At 41.6% G+C, this 21011-nt stretch overlaps 1 protein-coding gene and 1 long non-coding RNA gene across 5 annotated transcripts in view; one reads left to right on the top strand and one right to left on the bottom strand.

Moving 5' to 3' along the window:
* LOC142020229 (uncharacterized) overlaps positions 1-4047 on the bottom strand; it is a 91719-nt gene extending 87672 nt beyond the window's left edge. The window contains exon 1 of the long non-coding RNA XR_012647314.1: positions 3926-4047. This is a non-coding gene — a long non-coding RNA (uncharacterized LOC142020229). The remainder of the gene's footprint in view (positions 1-3925) is intronic.
* The window catches only part of RADX (RPA1 related single stranded DNA binding protein, X-linked), a 35257-nt gene continuing 17745 nt past the window's right edge, over positions 3500-21011 (top strand). For 2 of the 4 annotated variants that reach the window (XM_075007910.1, XM_075007908.1), the window contains exons 1-8: positions 3500-4139; positions 8430-8572; positions 9478-9534; positions 10208-10400; positions 16246-16354; positions 16571-16662; positions 16748-16870; positions 20141-20248. In XM_075007910.1, coding sequence (XP_074864011.1) covers positions 3560-4139; positions 8430-8572; positions 9478-9534; positions 10208-10400; positions 16246-16354; positions 16571-16662; positions 16748-16870; positions 20141-20248 — 1405 coding nt within the window. In that variant the 5' untranslated portion in view covers positions 3500-3559. The remainder of the gene's footprint in view (positions 4140-8429; positions 8573-9477; positions 9535-10207; positions 10401-16245; positions 16355-16570; positions 16663-16747; positions 16871-20140; positions 20249-21011) is intronic. The other 2 variants (XM_075007911.1, XM_075007909.1) reach the window with 1 other exon arrangement.

The following is a 21011-nucleotide window of genomic DNA, read 5'->3' as shown; positions in this document are numbered from 1 at the left end:
GAAATCTGCAGGGCCAGGTATAAATAAGCCAGAGCAAGAGTGGGGATAACAAGGTTAGCTCAGTCACGAAGGATGAGGCTTACTATCAGCAGTTGATCTGGAAGTGTGAACACCAAGGGAGGGGAAGCTGCTTCTGTATTTAGCCAGCCATTCACAGTCTTTGTTTAATCCTGAGCTGAGGGTGTCCAATTTGCAGATGAATTAATTGTAGCTCAACAATTTCTCTTTGGAGTCTGGTCTTGAAATTTTTTTGCTGTAGGATAGCTACTTTTAAGTCTGCTACTGTGTGGCCCAGGAGATTGAAGTGCTCTCCTACAAGTTTTTTTGTGTATTGCCATTTCTGATATCTGATTTGTGTGCATTTATTCTTTTACATAGAGACTGTCCAGTTTGTCCGATGTATATAGCAGAGGGGCATTGCTGGCACATGATGGCATAAATTATATTGGTAGATGTGCAGCTGAATGAACCCATGATGGTGTGGCTGATCTGGCTGACGATGTGCTGACCTACTCCAGGTCCCGTGGGTGCACGTGGGGTTTGATACAGCGGGGGGAGTCGGGTGGCCCGGGACCGACCACCCCACCTTTATAACAGCCTTATATAGTGTAGCAGCAATATGTGATTCAGTGTATCTACTTTAAAACCTAGGTTTCCACAGTATTATGAGTACCAGGAACAATAACACTCTGACTGTGAACACCACAATGCCCTGTGGCTGTTCTAAGTCCCAATAATTCTCTATACAGCCCCAGCTAGTGGTATTTACCAATAGTGATTGATTCATTTATTCGTAACTACAATTACTTAACACTTGTCATATTTATTTATTTATTTATTTATTTGGCATAGGCTAAACACTAGGTTATATATAGCTGTATATAATTACATGTGACTTACCAATAACATCCAATTCTCCCACATCTCACCAACAACTACGTTACAGCGGCCCTTCAAGTCAGAGATACGGCTTGGTTGGGACCTTTTGTGGTGGTGACTTCCGGGTGATCAGGCCGGGGTCTGCTGTCTGGACTGGAAGTTGCTAGCCTCCGCCTCGTGTCCAGGAACCCACACCCTTATTCCTGCTAAATCACCTTTTATACTGTTTCTTACTTCGGGGTTCACTACCTGGCCAATTAAAGCGTTTGTTACCTAATTTGGGCTTTCTATCCTCCTGGCCTGTCAGAACATGTTACAAGATTTCCTCTGTCCTTGGTCATTTGCCGAACCTCCCCCTGGGACCTTCTGATGTTGCACAACCAAGATGTTCTCTTTGGGGGGCTTCCAGCTACTTGCCCTAGCTGTTCTGTTTGGGGACTTACTATCTGCTTGTCAGGATGTTCTCTTTGGGGACTCTCCAACTACTTGTCAACTTTCTGATTTCTTTCTCCTGGCCTGGCTTCAGACCTTCCCGCCGGTGTATGATAGCGTTCCAAGATGGAGTGTATGGTCATTCTGCCTTGTGAGTGAGGCCTGGCCACCAGGTGCTCGTGCTCCCACATTGGTTAGGTTCTGGAATGGTGTTGCTGGTGTAGAAATGTGGGCAGAGCTGGCAACGAGGTTTGTTGCATGGATGGGTCCCTGAGTTAGAGTGATTGTGGTGCGGTGTATAGTTGCTGGTTAGGATTTGCTTCAGGTTGGCAAGTTGTCTGTGGGCAAGGACTGGTCTGCCTCCCATGGCCTGTGAAAGTGGGGGATCATTGTCCATTTGCTAGCTAAGAATTGAAGTAGCAAACTGCTGAAAAGGTTTGGTATCATTGCTTATGAGGTGAAATCCTCATCTACAAATTTGATGAAAAGGCTCTTTATACCAGACTCTGTTTCATCAGTCAGTTCTCCATATTAGTATAAAAATGTGCTTAAAAATATAAAATTGGTTGCTTTTGCAATCTAATTTAGGTGTAAATATACAGAACGTGTTTGACCTTCAGACTAGTCCAAGGCCAGTAGAGTTTTGATCAATTTTACATGGCCTCAGCCACAAGGCTTCCATTATTTTTCCAAGATGAATACTCAACAGTCTCAAAGGCAACAGGCAGATATATTCAACCATTCTCAACCTGTCATTCACTATTCCAGTGTTTAAAGCATGTTACTCTTCAAGCAGTTGTGCCTGTGAGCAGCAGTTACAGACAGAGATGCTAGTTGTTAGCCAATGCTTGGCTGCAATTTCCTTTTTTAGCCACATTGGTTATGTCTAGACTGCAGGCTTCTGTTAGGAGCTTGTTGAATCCCTTCCGTGCTGGTAATGCAGGGGCCTGTACTGGCATCCCCTCCCCTCCACCTGGCTGCCAGGCAGAGCACAGGATGGAGAGCCCTCCATGAGTATCCACTCCACTGTCCGTGGATATGAAGCAGATATCCCCGGATATGCAGGGCTCCATTCATTCACACATCCTCATCCCAGCAGAACAAAGTGAGCTATGGAATGTACTGTTAGAATATTTGTCCTGTGTGCATTTAACGTACACACAGCTGTATGTTTACAATCTTGCAGGAAAGATGAAAGAAATGCACTTTGTATTTTTGATAGAAGATGATGAGATTTGCAATGCTCCTTGTCTCCTGGGGCAGTTCTTTCCATGGTCGCAGACTGCTTGCACCCTCCCAAAAGTCCTGTCTTTCCCCCAAACTAGCACTACTCTTGCTACAGATAGTCCTGTTGTGCCAGAGCAGTTGTCAATCATAGTCTTCATCCCTGAGAAGGTTTAGGTTCTTTTATCCATGCCAGGGAGTGCCTAGAAAAACTAAAGACTGAGCCCTTGAACTTGACTCCATCGTCTATGGAAAGCCAGCTTAGAGATGCTCCATGTGCCCCAATAACGCCTCCCCTTTCCCAGATCTTTCATGCCCTTATTACTCCATTTGTCTCCACTTCTCCCTCCACCCCACCAGGTCCTCAACCTAGGGTGACCATATCTCCCCATCCCAGGCAGCCCGGAAAGGGGCAGCAGCTGCTGGCCCACCCTGGGGAAGCAGCAGGGACGTGGCAGCCATCCATGTTCCCCCGAGGCTCAGCAAAGTGACTCCCGCCAGCAGCTGTGCAGGGTTCAAATACAAGACAAATTCGTCCCTTTTAAAAAAAGAAGTCGGGACATCTTTTTGGCATCCCAAATACAGGACCATCATGCCCAATACGGGACCGATGGTCACCTTACCTCAGCCTCTTCCCTGGTACCAGCTACTCTCTCCACCTCTCCCCCACACCAGATTCCCCCACTTCCCACCCACCCTCCTTCCCCTACCAAATCCCCCCTGCCAGACCCTCCCTCGCCTTGCTGATAGCTCCGCCCCTTCCGTGCTAGCTCCTCCCTCCGCCCCGCCCCTCTCCACCACGTCCCTCCCCCTTCTTGCTCTCTGCCTCCCTCCCTGGCCCCACCCGTTCGTAGAACGCTCTCCCCCCCGCCCGGCTTGCGCGAGCGCAGCCGTTGGGCTCTTTGAATGGAGCGCGTGGGCGGTGCGGCGGCCTCCGGAACCCGCCCCCCTAGCGCCCGGAAGATGGCGGTCCCGGGGCCTGCCCAGTGACAGGCGAGCGCGGGGTTCCGAGGCGCCCAGCTCCATGGAGGAGGCGGAGGAGGCAGCGGCAGCGGCAGCGGCGCCCCTGGGGTCCAGCGGTGGCGCCGGTCCCAGCGCGACCTCCTGGCTCCAGAGGCTCTGCAGCGAGGTGTTCCGCTCCTCCCAGCGGAGCGTGCCCGTGGCGGAGGCCCCGCCGTTGGCCGTGGTGGCGGTGGAGCGCTACGCGGCGGAGAGCCCGCCGCCCCGCAGCGCCCTGCCCAAGCCGCCCGCCCCGGCCTACTGCTACGACGTGACGCTGGCGGACGGCAGCCGGCGGGAGAAGTGCTGCCTGGCACCGGCGCTGAACGGGCTGGTACAGCGGAATGCGCTGCGCGCCGGCTGTCGGGTGCGCCTGGCCCGCTGCTCCTACCTGTACGACGAGAAGAAGCTGAGTTCGGGGTTCCTCTGCCTCGAGGCCCTGGAGGTGCTACGGGGCCCGGCGGACCTGGGCCGCGAGCCCGACCAGCCACGGCGCCGGCCGCTCAGAGGCGGGAGGAGCCACTACCTGCCCCTGTGGAACAGCGAGGATCCCTACGGGGACATCTGGCTGGCGAGCCGGCCCCCGCAGCGGGTCGAGATCGATGGTAAGGGGCAGCGGGGGGCGGGGCTTGTTGACAGTGCCCTGGACACTGCTATGGTCCCTTGCTCGGCCCAAGTGCGGGGGGGGGTTCCTCCATTGGGGGTGCTTACTGGCTGGGGCGTAGCAACCCCCTCCACGCCCCGCTTTCCCAGAATTGAGAGCCAGGGCCTGGGTGGAAGGCAGTGGGGTGGGGCTTGCTGGGGAATGGGTCAATCAGGGCTCTTTTTGCAAAAACCTAGGTGCGAGCGTGTGAAATCAGCACCTAGGACATTTCCTGTTGTTTTTAAACGCCGTCAGAGAAGGGAAGCTGGGAGGCTTTTTGTTGGGAAAACTCAAGAGGAGTGCTAACCCCAAACATGGCATAGTGAACAAGACTGATGATCTTCATAGAAGAGGCCATCAAGTCCAGTGCTCTGCCCTCAGGTCAGGACCAAATATGTCTCTTGGCAGTGGCCAGTCCCAGCTTCTGGCCGAGGTTTAAGTATGCCACTGGTTGTAGAGATCTTACCTAATTCTTTCTGGAAGACTTTTACATTTCACTGCATCTGCTAGCAACAGGTCCATCTTTTGTGTTGCGTGGAGTACTTTAGTTTATCTTGAACCTTCTGCCTATTAATACAATTGAGGGGCCCCAAATTCTTGCCCTGTGGGGAAATAAGCTATTAATTTAGTCCTTTTCTCTACATTGTTCCTGCCTTTATAGACTTCATTTGTGGGGCTGTCCATAAATTACACTAGGGGGTGGATGGGGAGATCCTTAATGTTACATGTTTTTTCATTGTTACAAAGAGGCTTGCACGTCTTAAAAATCACCAAAAAAAACTTAGAAGTTTATGGACAGCAGCTGCATAATGTATAAAGCAATGTTATTGTGTATCTTGCTGTTGCCGTTCATCTACAAATTATGTGAACAGATTGCTGAAATTGGTTCTGTTACTGTTGACTAATGGTAGTGACAAAGCTGCAATCAGAAATGAGATCCTGCTTTGTAATGGCATTATTCAAACTTGGTAGGACAGATGGTGCCTTTGCTTTTAATATGGGACCTTTTGTGGCCACAAAGGTGAGGTCTACACTACATTTTTTTTCTGGCTGTGTCCACAATGTGTAAAGTGATGTGATCGCTGACCAAGGTAGCTGTAGCACCAAAAGTCCCTACTGTAGATGCAGCTCTATTGGCAAAGTAACAGAGAGAAAGCCGTGCTAGTCTGTATACTATCAAAACAAAAAAGCAGTAAAGTAGCACTTTAAAGACTAACAAAATAATTTATTAGGTGATGAGCTTTCATGGGGCAGACCCACTTCTTCACACCATAGCCATACCACAGCAGACTCAATATTTAAGGCACAGAGAACCAAAAATAATAATTGTTCATGCTGTTGTCATCATGAGTAAGTCAGACTATGAACAGGAGGCAGCCAAACAACTCTCCAACGCCACATTTTACAAACCTCTCTCCTCTGATCCCACTTTGGAATTCCAAAAGCAATTACTATAACTACTTAAGGAACTCCCTGTGGCTAATTGGAACCTTATTAACTCAGACACACCATCTGAGCTCCATCCTGGCTTATTCTATTTACTTCCCAAAATCCACAAACCTGGGAATCCTGGACAACCTATCATTTCAGTTATTGGCACTCTTACCACCGGACTATTCAGTTACATGGACTCCCTCCTCAAACCCTATGCCACCAACACTCCCAGCTGTCTCTGAGATACCACTGACTTCCTGAGGAAATTACAAAACATCAGAAAAGTTCCTGACAACACCATCCTTGCCACCATGGATGTAGAGGCTCTGTACCCTAATATTCCACACAAAGATGGATTACAAGCGATCAGGAATATCATCCCTGATGTCACCACAGCCAATCTGGTGTCTGACCTCTGTAACTTTGTTCTCACCCACAATTATTTCCAATTTGGGGACAACTTATGCCTCCAGATTAGTGGAACTGTTATGGGCACCCGCATGGCCCCACAATATGCTAATATATTTATGGTGGACCTGGAATAATGATTCCTTAGCTCTTGTCCCCTATTACTCCTCCTCTACTTAAGATACATTGATGACATCTTTATGATTTGGACCCATGGTATAGAGTCTTGAGAAGAATTCCACGGGGACTTTAACAATCTGCACCCCACCATCAACTTATGCCTCAATTACTCCACGCAAGAGAGACATTTCCTGGACACTACAGTACAAATCAAGGATGGCCTAATCAGTATCACGCTCTACCGGAAACCCACTGATTGCTATACTTACCTACACACATCTAGCTTCCATCCGGTACACATAACTAGATCCATTGTTTACAGTCAAGCCCTTAGGTACAATCGCATTTGCTCTGATCCTACTGACAGAGACTGAAAACTACAAGATTTTTACCAAATATTCATAAACCTGAATTACCCTCCATGAGAAATAAAAAAGCAAATCAGCAAAGCAAGATGAGTACCCAGAGACCAGCTACTCCAAGATAGGCCCAAAAAAGCCAAGAACAGAACACCACTGGTCATTACCTACAGCCCCCAACTCAAACCACTGCAACGCATTATTAAAGACCTACAACTTGTCCTTAATCAGGATGCCACACTCCAGAAGGCCGTAGGTGACAGGCCTGTTCTCTCCTGCAGACAACCTCCCAGCCTTATGAGGATTCTCACCAACAGCCACAGGCTATACTGCAGGAACACCAGTCCTGGGAGTTTTCCTTGCAACAAAGCCCGCTGCCAGCTTTGTCCACATATCTATTCTGGAGATACCATTACTGGACCTAACCAGGTTAGTCACAGAATCACGGGCACATTCTCATGTTCCACAACTAACATCATATCTGCCATCATGTGCCAACAATGCCCAGATGCTTTGTGCATTGGACAGACTTCAAACTCTCTCAGACTCAAGAGTTAATGGGCACAAAACAGACATCAAAACGCTCCTGATCCACAAACCAGTTAGTTTACATTTTAATGGAGTGGGTCATTCTGTTAATGACTTAAGAGTTTGCATCTTATTGAAGAAGAATTTTCACACTGCTTTGGAAAGAGAGACTGCTGAACTCTTTCATATTCAAATTCGACACATTAACACGTGGTTTGAACCAGGATGCAAATTTCTGGGACACTATAGGGGCTCTTTTGCATACTTGGCTTAATCTAATTCTTGACTCTCCACCCCACCCCACCCCCGCCCCTCTGCTCTCTGATTTGCTCACCTTGATAATTTTTTTTCAGATTTGTCAACCTTGATTACTATTTTTGGTTCTCTGTGCCTTAAATATTGAGTCCGTTCTGGTATGGCTATGGTCTGAAGAAGTGGGTCTGTCCCACAAAAGCTCATCACCTAATAAATTATTTTGTTAGTCTTTAAAGTGCTACTTTACTGCTTTTTTGTTTTGATACTCTATTGGCAAAGGTGTGCTTTTACCAAGATAGCTTGTTTTTTAACCTTGTGCTGCAGTTTCTTCAGTAGAGCAGCATCCTCAGTAGGAGTACTCTGCTGATGTAGTCTACCAACACTTTTATAGTGGCAAACCATTCTATCACAGTTTAAATAATAAGCATTAAGATGGTTCTAGAGATAACAAAAGTGTGAAATTAAAGAACAGTGACAAAGTATTTTTTTCAAAATTCTGGTCTTAAGTATGGCCCATTTTCAGATTTAAAAATGAAATTGACCAGAATGTAGTAACCATGTGTCATGTCCTGCACTGACAGGACCCTGCAAAAACACACAGCTCCCCAAGAGAGAGCGAAGTACTGTTTAGGTGCAAGAGTCTGCCCATGCAGAAATCACTGAAAGGTTGAGGGCTCAAGTTCACTGGAATCTGTGTGTTTCATACACAAAAGTTCCCACTGGTTTTGTTTTGTTTTGTTTGTTTCTTGCTTTTATTTACAAGATAAAAGGTAGTAGTGGTACTTTAAACATATGTTGCACTGCTGAGTTTGGGTCTATAGCATTGGCACATATTTTATTTTGTAGGAGAAAAATTCTAAAATGCATATGAAATCATGTTGAATAGTAACATAGAGGGAGCCGTGCTAGTTTATACACTATCAAAACAAAAAGCAGTCAAGTAGCACTTAATTGCTAGTCTTTAAAGTGCTACTTGACTGCTTTTTGTTGTCATATGAAATCATGTCTGCCTTAATACTCTTCTTTAATCTGCTGATACAACTCATGCGTCACATGTACCACCAAACAAGTATATTCAAATTAAAGTACATGAACTGTTTTATCACTTGATTTTGGTTTTATTTTTATGCTTTTTTTTTTGTTACTAGTATCCAGATTAACTTCTCTTGGCCAACTGGAGATGAACTGGAGGAGTGGAATAAACGTCAGTCCGTTACTCGTGAGAATCTTGCACAAGTCTAGACTAAGGTACTATGGAAAACCTGACAAAAAACTGGATGTTCCATATCAGGTAGGGGAAAAGTCACAATATGACTTGGAACACAATGTGAATAGTTCTGAAGCGTGAAAATACTACTTAGTCTCACACAGTGAGGGTATAGCTAAAAGTCCAACAGTCAGCTACAAATTAAACACTGAAGTCATTACAGCTGTAAAAGCTTTAACCATTTAAAGTGCGGAAATGATGAGTCCCATAGTGTGTGTGTCATGCCCAGAGATTGGTGCATGACCATTAATATAGATCTTAAAACAGTATCAGTGTTGGTTTTTTTGTTTTTCTGTTTTTATTTCAAACTGATTTTTTCTTGGTAATTATATCATATAGCATCAGAGATGCTTGCTGGAATATTTGCTAGTTTTTACATATGCATTTTTCTTAGAGAACATACACAACATTTACATTATTCGATTATTGCTTCCAAATGGTCAGATGCTTTTATCCTGTCATATTGGTTTTTCTGATATTTGTTTTTATCATAGAAATCCTGACTTTCAGTTTAAAAGGGTGCTTTTGTTTGATTTTTTTTGTTTTATTTTCCTCTTTTAAATGAAAAAAGAAAAGAAGGATGCATTTGACTAGCATGAATTAGGCCTGCATGTGTTCTTTCAAGTGAGCAAGGGCACCTAGCACTTTGCATGATGAAGGATCTCTGCATTCTCATTGTTCTAAGCTGCCATTCTGCTACCCAGATGTAAAACAAGTCTGAATCTCTTGTTGGTGTTATATTTCAGCAGATCCAGGTGAGGTTGTACTTCTAAACAGCTTAGGGTGAAACATCAGTCACAGTCCTTGGTATGAGCTGTGGAATCAATACCTAGAATTGATTCAGGTGGAGGAATCAGTGGCAGCTGGGGAAGAGGAAATATCCAGCACCATTAGCTCATTACATCTTTTCTTTTATCAATATTCTGCAGATAGGCCTTGATGCACTGAAGTCTTCCCGCAATATAAAATGTTATGTGCCTAAAGCAGTATGTATTGAAGTATTTTAATACCTAAAGATCTGTGTGCATTATTTTGCATGTAATAAAAATATTCTGGTACATAGCAATTTAATAATTTGTCCCAAGGAACTTGCAATCTGAGGACAGATACGAACAAATAATAGAGAGGTCAGACAAAGAGAACCACGGAAAGAGTATTCATGGCTTATCACCAAAATTCACTCAAGGCAGCATGTCAGGAATGGGTTTAGGAGGGAGGTAAAGGGATGCTGTAGGGACCTTGCAGATGAATTCATGGAAAACCATATGTAGGGAGTTGTTTGGCAGAAAACATGAAGATGATTGCTGAGTTAGTAACACCATTATAGCTCGATTGCTTCATCTCTTTTCCTGTAGTCCTGGAGTTCCTGCCCATAGTGTTTACTCAGCAACCCAGAAGTTATATCGTGTGAAAATGATTCATGGCATTTTCACTTTGCTTCTGCTCTATACACCACTTAGAAATGGCGTTAATTATAATTACTATTCAGGGAACTATAGGGTTCTTGCACTCCATGTTACACCATGGCTTCAAGTGTATAATGAGTATCGAAACTACTATGAGAATTGTTGTTAGCTGAACAGGTATTTTAATAGTTTTCCAAAAAGAAAATTTATGTTTGTAATTAAAGGTCAAACACATTTGATTTTTCTCTTGTAGGCTTATTTTGAAGTTGCTGATAGCTCAGGGATGATGTCCATGGTTTTGTGGAATTCTTTATGTCCTGAATGGTATAAGAGTATGAAGATTAATACAGTACTTCTGCTTGAACAATATGGTGTCAAAACCAGTTTTCCATTTAAAACGCAGCCAACACCCAGGGATTCACAGATGAAGAGATTTACTACAATTGGTTAAGTATTCAAGAAATTTGATTCCAAGTTTTGCTATTAAAAAGTTAGACAATATCAGTTTAGTTGACCTTACAAGAACTACAGTGAAATTAGGTTGCTTTTCAATAGATTTACTTCCAGTTCCCATTTAAAGAAAAGTGAAAGGGACAGTCTGTTTTTGGGATAGTTTTTGGTGGTGTCAGCCAGAGCAGAGGGTTTTGGCTCTTCATCCACTTGAGATGAATGAGGTAGTTCTTACCTCTCACTGCTATTGTTTCAGGCTCTCTGAACACTCAGGTAGATATTGCTGCCTTGGCTATGCTTGGCTTATGTTTACATGCTTTCTTCCCTATGTGCTTTTCTTCTCTTGAGATGAAATGCAATCATGTTTTTCATAAATGAAAGCTGGAAGTCTGATGCACTCACATAGTTCCAAGTGATCGACCCCAAATACAGGGCTATAGTGCCAATGTCTTAATTTGGCCCTGCGTCCCACTGACTATCACCTGCACATATAATTAATGTACTATTTGTATCCCCATATGAATAATTAGAGATAGGATCTAAGAGCCACATCCATGTAACAAAGGCCCACTGAAGTAAAAGTTTGGTGCTTCAGGGTCTCATTTTGCATTGATGATTACTACCGGGTGCACCAAAACAACAGTGTCGTGGTCTTTGATGTACCAATTTCTGAATTAAGTTACAGCCACCAGAAAAAACATTTCCTTGACACATGGAAAAATACATATCTTTGAGGGTTGGTGTATACATCGAATTTTCTTCTTAGTGATGACAGTTTTTCTAATGTAGTCACTACCATGCATGAAAATAAGCAAACTTCTGCACTGCTCAAAGCCATGTATTCTCTGTCTCATGCATTTTTGTCTTAGCACCAGACCTTAGCCTTTGAAGTGTTTATGATAAGTTGTCAGAAGAGAGAAATGTTTTGCTAGGCAGGGGGATTTGGGGGGAAAGATAGAAATGAAAACTGTTAGACTGGTTTGTAAGCATTAACAGTGATGCTAATTGTGACAGACCTGCCTGCACCAAAGAGATACTGTCAAATATCCTAGTCTGAGATTTTTTTTGGTGGGGGGCGGGGGGTAAAAACAAAAATCATTCAAATTTTTAACATTTATGGAAATTTTCAGTTTGTCACAATACCATTTATTGGGGTGTCTTTAGTGATAAGCTCAAAAACAAGTTGAGAATTTAGATTACATATAATAAAAGCTAAGAGATGCACAGTGAAAGAATGAAAACCATAACCCAATAATGAAGTATCATGGAACATGTGCAGAAACAGGTGTAGTGCTGGTGGGGGGGAAAAAAAAACAAAAGCCATTTTTTTTCTCATCTAAAATCTGTAGGTTCTGTATTATTTTCTCTTTGACAAATAGCTCAAATATTTTCTCTTGTCATTAAATTTTTAAAAAATTACATGTCATGGATCAATGGATGAGCTAAATCCATGGATCCTGTGAACAACAATTCTGTAGGACAACAGATATCCCCTTGTATAACTGCTAGAGCATGCACTTGCTTTGTATTTTCACAAAGTAAATTGAAAATGAGATATTGTTTCAGTAAGTTATCTCAGATGGTATAAAATATATAAACAAAGTCCTGATCTAAACACTCTGTCACCACATATCTTGATAGAGTACTTATTTTTTTTACCATGCGTACTGTGTGAGTACCTTTCTAAAAGTTAACTAAAATACAATCAACAGTTACAATGAACTGCTAAAATCACTGACCATTGTAATAATACATCTCTATTCCATTATATCCCATCTTCTGAATAACCAAGTATTCTCTCCTGTTGTCATTCTCAGATTTTGACAAATTAGTCTGAATGTATCTGAAAGATTAAAGAATCCAGATTTTGTCAGGTGGAGTTGTGGGAGAGAAATGCATGCCATAGTCAAGGGGCCTTTGCAAAGACTATCTCAATAGCAACTTTCAGCGTTCTCTTAAGTGAGCTGTGGTATATTAAGTAGCTGTAATTTATACCTAAAATGTTTTCTGGAAGCTTTTCCAATCTTTATATTTACCAAACTATCATAAAACATATTTTTCTTATCCTTACAGTTAATCAGAAGTCTAAACAATGCCATTCCCTTAAGGTACCCAGCCTCAGGCTCCCCCCGCCTCCCCCCAGATACCCCAATCAAATAAAGTTCAACCGAACTAAAAGGATCAGACACTTTACCTTCCAGGTCAATAAATATTTCAGACCTTATCCATGCATATAACCAATTCTTATTAAATAAACTAAAGTTTATTTAAAAAGAGAAAAGAACAAGTATTGGTTAAAAGATATTTCTGCATACAGCCATGAGTTAAATTCTTGAGGTTCAGTTAAATGATAGAAATGGTGATCCTGTAGCTGTATGCAATTCTTTTAGAATTTAGTCCATGGTTATACTTGAAAATTCATATCCAGAGTGATACTAGCCAATGACTGGGACCTCAATCCTTATGGCTTAGGCTTCCTGTGTATGAAACTTCAAGCAGATCTGAGACCCTAAGTCAATGCTCATTAAAGGGGCACCAGGATATCTTGTGATCTTATCCTTTATGGCTTGCAGCTTTCCCTATGAGCAGCCAAGCATATATGAGATAAAAAGGATCCTGTCCAAAGGGACTTTACAGCTTTGTAGAAGCTTCTTGTTGTGGGACAGCACAATAGTCTTTTGACGTAACATCCTGTCTCATAAACGTTATGGTAGGTAGCCTGTAGTTTATACATTAAATAGTTCATATACAATTTACCAAAGCCTTCAAAGAGACATATAAACATAATACCACCTCAAGTTTTTTCATCATAAATATTAATAATTCTTTCTGATCTTGGATCAAAGCTATATGAACAGACAAGGATTGTTTACTTCTTAAGAGGTGAGCAAGTACAGTGCCATTCTGCTGCTCTAACAATCCAAGTTTGCATTTCAAAGTTCTTCTTTAACCTAATATAACACCCACCTATCATTTGCATCTTCCCAACAAGTCTTTAAAGTTCTACCCTGGCTCAGACAGCTTCTAAACTGGTTAACCCTTCCTGGCCATGTGTCACATTTTAAAAAGATGTCTGATATTTCAATCAGATAATGTCACAGCCCCAGTGCAAAATTTGATGCAGGAAGGGATGACCAAACATAGCTGACTGCATCCCAGGGACTTTCCCTTCTTGGTTCTACAGATTCTAACCCAACATTAGAAGTATTAGCATATAACAGAAATTGTTTACGAAAACCATGTTTGTCTAAAACAGGCTTCTTCACAGCAATGGTCGTTATGACTTAGACTTAGGTCCGCCTGTGCATCTGGGCACATTGGGCAACAAGTGCTCACCAGCGATTTCGGTCAGCTGCAAATAATTCTGCCTCCTCCCATGATATACCAGTGTTTAATAAGTCTTCCTTAAATGTGGTGTGCCAGGTCTTGCGTGGCCTGCCTCTCTTCCTTCTTCCCTCTGCTGGTATCCATCTCATTGCAGTCTTTGGGTGCAGTTGATCTGGCAGACGCAGAATGTGTCCAGCAAACTGCACTCTGCGCTCTGTCACGATATCCTGCAGTGCCTGTGACCCACATCTTTGTAGTATCTCCTCATTGGTAACGCGATCACGGTAGGTGACACCCAGGATCTTTCATAAGCAACACTGGTGGAATACATTGAGCTTGCGTGCTACTCTTGACATTATTTTCCATGTTTTGCTAGCGTAAATGGCAACTGGCATGACGATGGTGTTATACAGTCGAACTTTTGTTGCAGTGTCGGTTGTTGGTGGAGACCAAATTGGGCACAGTCTTTGGAACACTGCTGACACCTTACCGATTCTGCAGTTAACATCTGCCTCGACACCTCCGTCGTTAGACAGAGTGCTGCCAAGATAGGTGAACTGTTGTACTTCTTCTGTGGGTTGACATCCGACCGCTAGTCGTGTGTTTGAGTGTTCCCAACCCGCATCAACTTTGTTTTATCACTATTTATCCTCAGCCCAATTTTGCTGGCTTCTGCTTCCAGATTTGTCGTCATGCCTTGCAAGCATTTGCTTGTTTCTGCTAGCAATGCAATATCATCTGCAAAGTCCAGATCCGTGGGTCGACGCTGATCTTTCCATGAGATACCTAGATGTGCATCGCTCATCGCCTTTCCCATGATGAAGTCCACCGCCAGAAGGAACAAGAATGGAGACAGGACACACCCTTGATGCTCTCTGGAGTCGATGTTGAAAAAAATCTGTCATCCCATTATCGGTCCTAACGCAGCAACTAGAATTTAGATAAAGATTTTGGAAGATGTTGATGTAGTGTTGTGGGATGCCATGTGTTCGCACTATGTTCCATAATGATTCTCTATGAATTATGGATACAACAATATTGTTGAACCCTTTTACAAACTCAAGGTAAAGCTTGGTTAGAACACTAGTGGACTGGATCTGCTCTTGCAGCCTGGTTCATATATGTCCTATGTGATCTTGCCGAGAACTTTAGAAAATAGTTAATTTATCTGTACAAGCTCTGACAATGTTTGGAACCCAATTAACATCAATTTGGCATAGCCAGCTATTTATGTCCTTCAGAGTGTAGAGATCTTGGCTTTTAGCCATGAAGCAATATGGTAGCATGGCTAGGTTTCCCTTTCCATACAGCATGTTACTTCTGGAATGTCTTTACTGCTGAGAAAAGTTCCAAGACTAGTTACAGGCATCAGCTGTGCAGTAAGAGGATCACAAGGTCTCTTAACATAAAGTGTTCCTTATGTACTATTCTTAACATGTTCAAGGGTTTTTCCACAAGATGGTGCGCCTTGTACATTTTTGAGTGTACACTCTATGGCATTATCTAAATCATTGATGAAGACATCGAACAGAACTGGACCCAGAACTGGTCCGTGCTAGACGCTACTTGATATGCCCTTCCTCCTTGACTGTGAACCATTGATAATAGGCTGTTTGAGAACAGTTTTCCTGTAAGGTTTTGCTCTGTCTAGGTGGTATTTCCCTAATTTGTATATGAGAAGATCATGTGAAGCCTCAAGTCTCATTGAAGTCAAGTTATACCACATCTACCACTTTTCCCCCATCCACAAAGCTTGTTACCCTCTCAAAGAAAACTGTTGTATTTGTTTGACACAATTTGTTCTTGACAAATCGATGCGGTTACTTATAATACCTCTAAATTGCAGACCTGAATTAAAAATAATAATCTCCCACCATATATTTATGGAGCTCATATTACTAGATAATAATTTGCGTTGGAGTTAGAGCCAAAATGTGCTTTTTGTCTGCTGTGGAGTTGTAGCATATTTTTTTAAAATCTGGACTATAATCGCTTAGATGCAAATCAGAATTTCCACAACTGGTGCTTCACCTGTCTTCCCTCTTATTTCATCCCGTGCAAGTCATCTGTAAACTATGATATTTGTGTTTAAGAACCTCTCAATAGTGATTAACAAAAGGTTTTTTAAATATCCAACTGAATTATCATCAGACTTCCCTATTAAAGGAGATGGCGAATCTCACAAGATTATTCATATAATTTGTTATAGCTTTCTATGACATTTTTACATGCCTCATTCTATCCTTATAGAGACTTAAAATCAGAGAGACAATTTTTATTAATTATATCAAATGCAGTAAACCAAAGTATGAGTGTTTCATTTTATTCAACAAAGGTGTCACTTCTCCAGACCAAATGAAGATCTCTGTGTGGCTTTTGTCTTTCGCTAACAAAAATTGGTCCAATAAAAGATATTACATGCCCTGCCTTCTCTCTCTGACTATTCAGGAAGTCAATTTGAAGAGTTCTTTTGCAGTCATATTTATGCTGAAAATGCTGTTGGTTTTCCCCCAGAAATCAGCCTGAATATTCGAGATCCTCCAACTAAAATTAACATTATTCCAGAAAAAATGGTTAAACCAGAGTGGAGATTGCCTGAAGTTAGGTATCAGTTTGTCACAAGGTAAAATAAAGATTTGTGTTCTGGTCTGCATGAGCTAATGTTTTGCTAGTTTTTTATTGAATTTTAACTGGGAATATTACAAGAAAACATGTATTATGACTTATGTGTTTCCTACTTTTCTTCTTTGGGCACAATTTAGAAATTTTTCCAAAATGGTTTAAATTTCATGTCTTTAAAAAAGTATCAATGATTTCTCTTTCTCTCTCTCTTTTTAAGGTCAGAACTGGATAATTTACCAAATAATCATTCCTGTGATATTATTGGTCTTGTAACATTTGTAGGAAGAGCTGAACGAACAAGAAAGAAAGGTTTTTATAAAAATTCTTTTAATGTTCATCAATTTAGTACAATTTGGTGGAGTATTATTTTAACTTAAAATTTTTGTTTGTGCAGAATATGGTGAAGATTTTTGGCTATATCGCTGGGCACATGCTGTTGATGGGACATCAGACCAACCATTCATATTAGAATTGTTTACCACTTCTCAGCCGGATGTATTTGAACTTATTCACCCAAGTATTTATCATTTAATATTCAGACTTTTTAATTATTACTTGTTTGTTTTTCATTTACAGTATTATTTATTTTCATTTACAGTATTGTGAAAATAGACCCAAAGAATGCCAACTTCCACAGAAAATAGTTGTTCTTATCATAGCAGATCTTACCGCAGAACTTTGGCAAATAGGCCTAACAGCATATCCTAAAATTGAGCTGTGGTGAACTTTTTTGAACCAAGTTTGACTGAATTTCAGTTTGAGTCCTTTGCAGAGAACACCCTAGTGGTGGTCCCCTTTCTGTTCAAATGACTCTCCTTACGGGCTTTTCAATTTTGGGGGGGGGAAGAAGGGTGCTTTCGAAATTGGGATTTCCTTTCAAAGGAACCTCATCTACACAGCTAGTCTGCAATTTGAAAGCAGCACTTTCGATGCTCTGGGTGGCTGCCATTATGCAAATGAGGTGCTGCTTATTCATATAATCACCTCATTAGCATTTTGACCCGCTTCATTTACATGCCCCTTCCAAAAGGGAGGGGCATTTGTAGATGTAGCCATGGTGAATGTGACATTACTGTACAAGAAAAGAAGCAATTTCTCAGATAGGCACGTCCTAAGCCATGTAGCTCTATGGGTCAAAACTAACTGCTTACACAACACCTAGAACCCAAGAGGGATCCAGTGCAGATTATGCTGTGTTCAGGAGGTGTTCTCAGTATGCCGCACAAGTTAATAAGACTTCTGGATTGTGCACAATCCTCAATTTCTGGATGAAGCCTATTGTGAAATACCATTACAATTTCAAAGTGATTGAGGCATGGATGATCATATCAGCATCTTTATCCAAAGAAAGTGGTTGCATAATCTTGGCCAGATGGAGGTAGAAAAAGGCCTTCCTAGAAACTACTGCTTTATGATTGACTAACAAAAGCTGTAAATTCAATTATACTCTCCATATTGTGACTTTTAATATCAGACAGGTGTGCACCCGCAGTTCAACAGGCCACCTCGTCCACTTGCTAGCAGCAGCAGCATCACCTCAGTTATAGCAGCATTTCAGTTCTCATCCATCACCCAAACTCTGGTATCAAAACAGGCTGGCTCAAATTAGAGAGAGAGAGAGAGCACGGCGTATCATTAGGACCACATGCATTTCTTGGTTCTTTGTGAGGATTAGCAAAGGACTTGTGTAGAGATTGAATGGGAGGCAAGTCAAGATGAAACTGTATGGAAAATGAATATTTAGTACATTACAGTTTTTATTTCTAAAAACCATGATCTGAGCTCTCTCAACAAGGAAGGAACAGCCCTGTCCACTTCTTCTATTTTGGCCTGATCCAAAGTCCAGTGAAGTATTTTCAAGTCTTCCTTTTGACTTAATTTGACTTTGGATAAAACCACTGGTCCCTAGAAAATGGGGTCTAAGCATTTAAAGATATATTCTGCTCTTTTTCTTTTATTCTAGATATTTTCAAAACAATACATATCAAAACCTGATTGTTTTCGGTGATGTTGAAGACGTATAACTCTCATTGCAGTGAACAGGTGCTGTAGGAGCTCAGCATCTCTGAAAATCAGATATGATGTTCAAGTACCCAAACATTTGTCTGAAAACTGTGGTTTACTTGTCCTAAAGTGTAGATTGATTGTGTCACCAGTCTATGTATAGAGCAGATTGGGAAGGACTTTTAACTGGTTTGTGTAAAATGAGTTGGTGGCTTTAACTCATCTGTTGGTCTCTTTAAGTGTATACACACACAACCCCACACAGTTGGTACTATTTTAGCTTTCTTATGAATGTTGGGAAATTAAATGTTCATTTACCACCAATGAATGTTTCCCATGCTACGGGAAAAAACATGTTTGTCGACAGCCTGGTAAAGCTTGCTCATCTTGGTTCTGCAGTTTTATTTAGCATTGTATTGGCTTAGCTGTTGTATCTTCTGCACTACGCAACTGAAAAAGATTGTTGATATTTTTCAGACGTTTTCCTTGTCTGTGATGTCTTCATTAAAGACTGCAAGTTATATATTTTTCATGAGGTGATATTAGTTCTTTTTAGTCCCTTTTTTCCCACCTTTTCAGAGTTTTTGTTCTTCTGGTGTTTGGTACTTGATTTGTCTCTTCCACTATGAATGAAGCTACAGTTGACGCAACTTGCTAGCTGTATTAACTTCAATAGCACTTTCTTTCCAATGGCAGAAGTGATTAGTATGTACCACAGAAACATCTGTGAGGAGATCACACCTCCAGCCACATAGCACAAAACCTTGAGATTATATAGTGTGGCGTGAGAGGGGGAAAAGGAAAAAAAAATTAATGACACTTGAAATACTCCTCTGAACACGCTCCCCCCCAACACTCATGCATCTGATGAAGCGGGTCTTTGCCCACGAAAGCTTATGATCCAAAATAGCTGTTAGCCTATAAGGTGACACAGGACTTCTTGGTGTTCTATTTCTTCTGGGTTTTTTTGTTAAAGGAAAATGAATTTGGAGAGGGGAGGATATTCTGTGATGAAGTTTTCCCCCTTCAGCTGTCATAGTTGTATGGCTTCTTTTGCGTATATATAATATGACAGTAAATAAGATCTAATTTAGAGTTTTGTATGCAACCATAATTGCTGTTTTTAATTATTAACACTGACAGATTCCTTTGTGTCATATAATGAAGAAGTAGGTGGTAGGGCTGGCTGGAAGATGAGAAATTCTGTTTTAGTGTGGATCAAAACTGAGATCTTTTTAATAAAAAAAAAAAAAAAAAAGATGGAGAAATATGAACAAGACTGACCCAACAATAGCCTGGTTAATTAGCTCTATCTGGGATGTAGATCCCATATCTGAGGGAAGTGCCTAAACCCCTCTGCCTTGTAATTAGTCAGTTTCTCTCTTTCATTGGTCCGATTAAGAATTAATTATTTACAGAAAATGGAACAGTAGCTCCAACATAAATTATGTGAGAGAGGGGGAAACTATTCTGACACTTGGGAAATTTTTTATGCATAGTCACGAATCTTTGAGACAAAATATGTGTAATGGTCAAATTGTGAAATGTTAACTTAATTGAGTCATGGCTCGCCAGAACCTGAATCCTGAAAACACTTACGTGTATGCTTAACTCCCACTGAAATCTTACTGCTTTGACAGCTGTGCATTCATTTCCATCCTCAAATTGCGCTCTAACAATAAAAGAGTGAAATATGCACAATTTTTAAAAGTATATTTAAAACTACTTTGGTATGGAACCTTGATATACCAGAAAAAAAATTGAATGATTTATTTCTCTCTAGTGACCTACTTGGTGTGTACACAGATGAGAGTGGTGCGGGACATCACTGAGAATACTCCCAGAACACTTTACCTTACAACTTCAAATGAAAGTCAGATGTTTATTACAGGTAAATAAAATACTCTTTAAATTAATTTTACATGTCACATACTGTAGGGCTTTGTTTACACTACCTCCCTGCTTCGAAGGGAGCATGGTAAGTATGGTGTTGGGAGTTTATTAATGAAGTGCTGCACTGCATATGCAGCACTTCATTAAGCAATTCCCCCCTTGCAGCAACTTCAGAGTTTTAAACTTCGAAGTGCACGTTCGTGTCTAGCCACCGCTCACTCGCCGGTACTTCGAAATGTCCTGGGTACTTTGAAGTCCCTTCATTCCTCAAAATTTTGAGGAGTAAAGGGACTTCCAAAGTGCCCAGGGTACTTGGAAGTAACAGCGGGTGAGCCGCAGCTAGATGTGAGCCGGCACTGTGAAGTTTAAAACTTCGAATTTGCCGCGGAGGGGGATTTGCTTAATGAAGTGCTGCATATGCAGCGCAGCCCTTCATTAATAAACTCCCAACACCCTACTTACCATGCTCCCTTCGAAGTAGGGAGGTAGTGTAGACAAGCCCTAGGTTACATATTTCTTGGTAAATGAGCTATATCAGTTTGAAGATGTACATAATATTTCTAGATACAGAGGAAGAACAATTGGCTATTAAATTAGATTTTGACATCACACTGTAGCATGTGTTGCATTGCTTCCTGTAATCAGAGATGTTATTTTACCCTAAGTACAACTTTTTCAATCCTCTGAGGAGTCAATAAATTGTATTTTTTTCATTTAATCATTCCAAGTTTCTTATTTTTCTCTCATTCCTCACCCCAAAC

Source organism: Carettochelys insculpta, chromosome 13 (assembly GCF_033958435.1).
Source record: "Carettochelys insculpta isolate YL-2023 chromosome 13, ASM3395843v1, whole genome shotgun sequence".
Taxonomy (NCBI): Eukaryota; Metazoa; Chordata; order Testudines; family Carettochelyidae; genus Carettochelys; species Carettochelys insculpta.
This window is presented reverse-complemented; position numbering and strand designations above follow the sequence as displayed.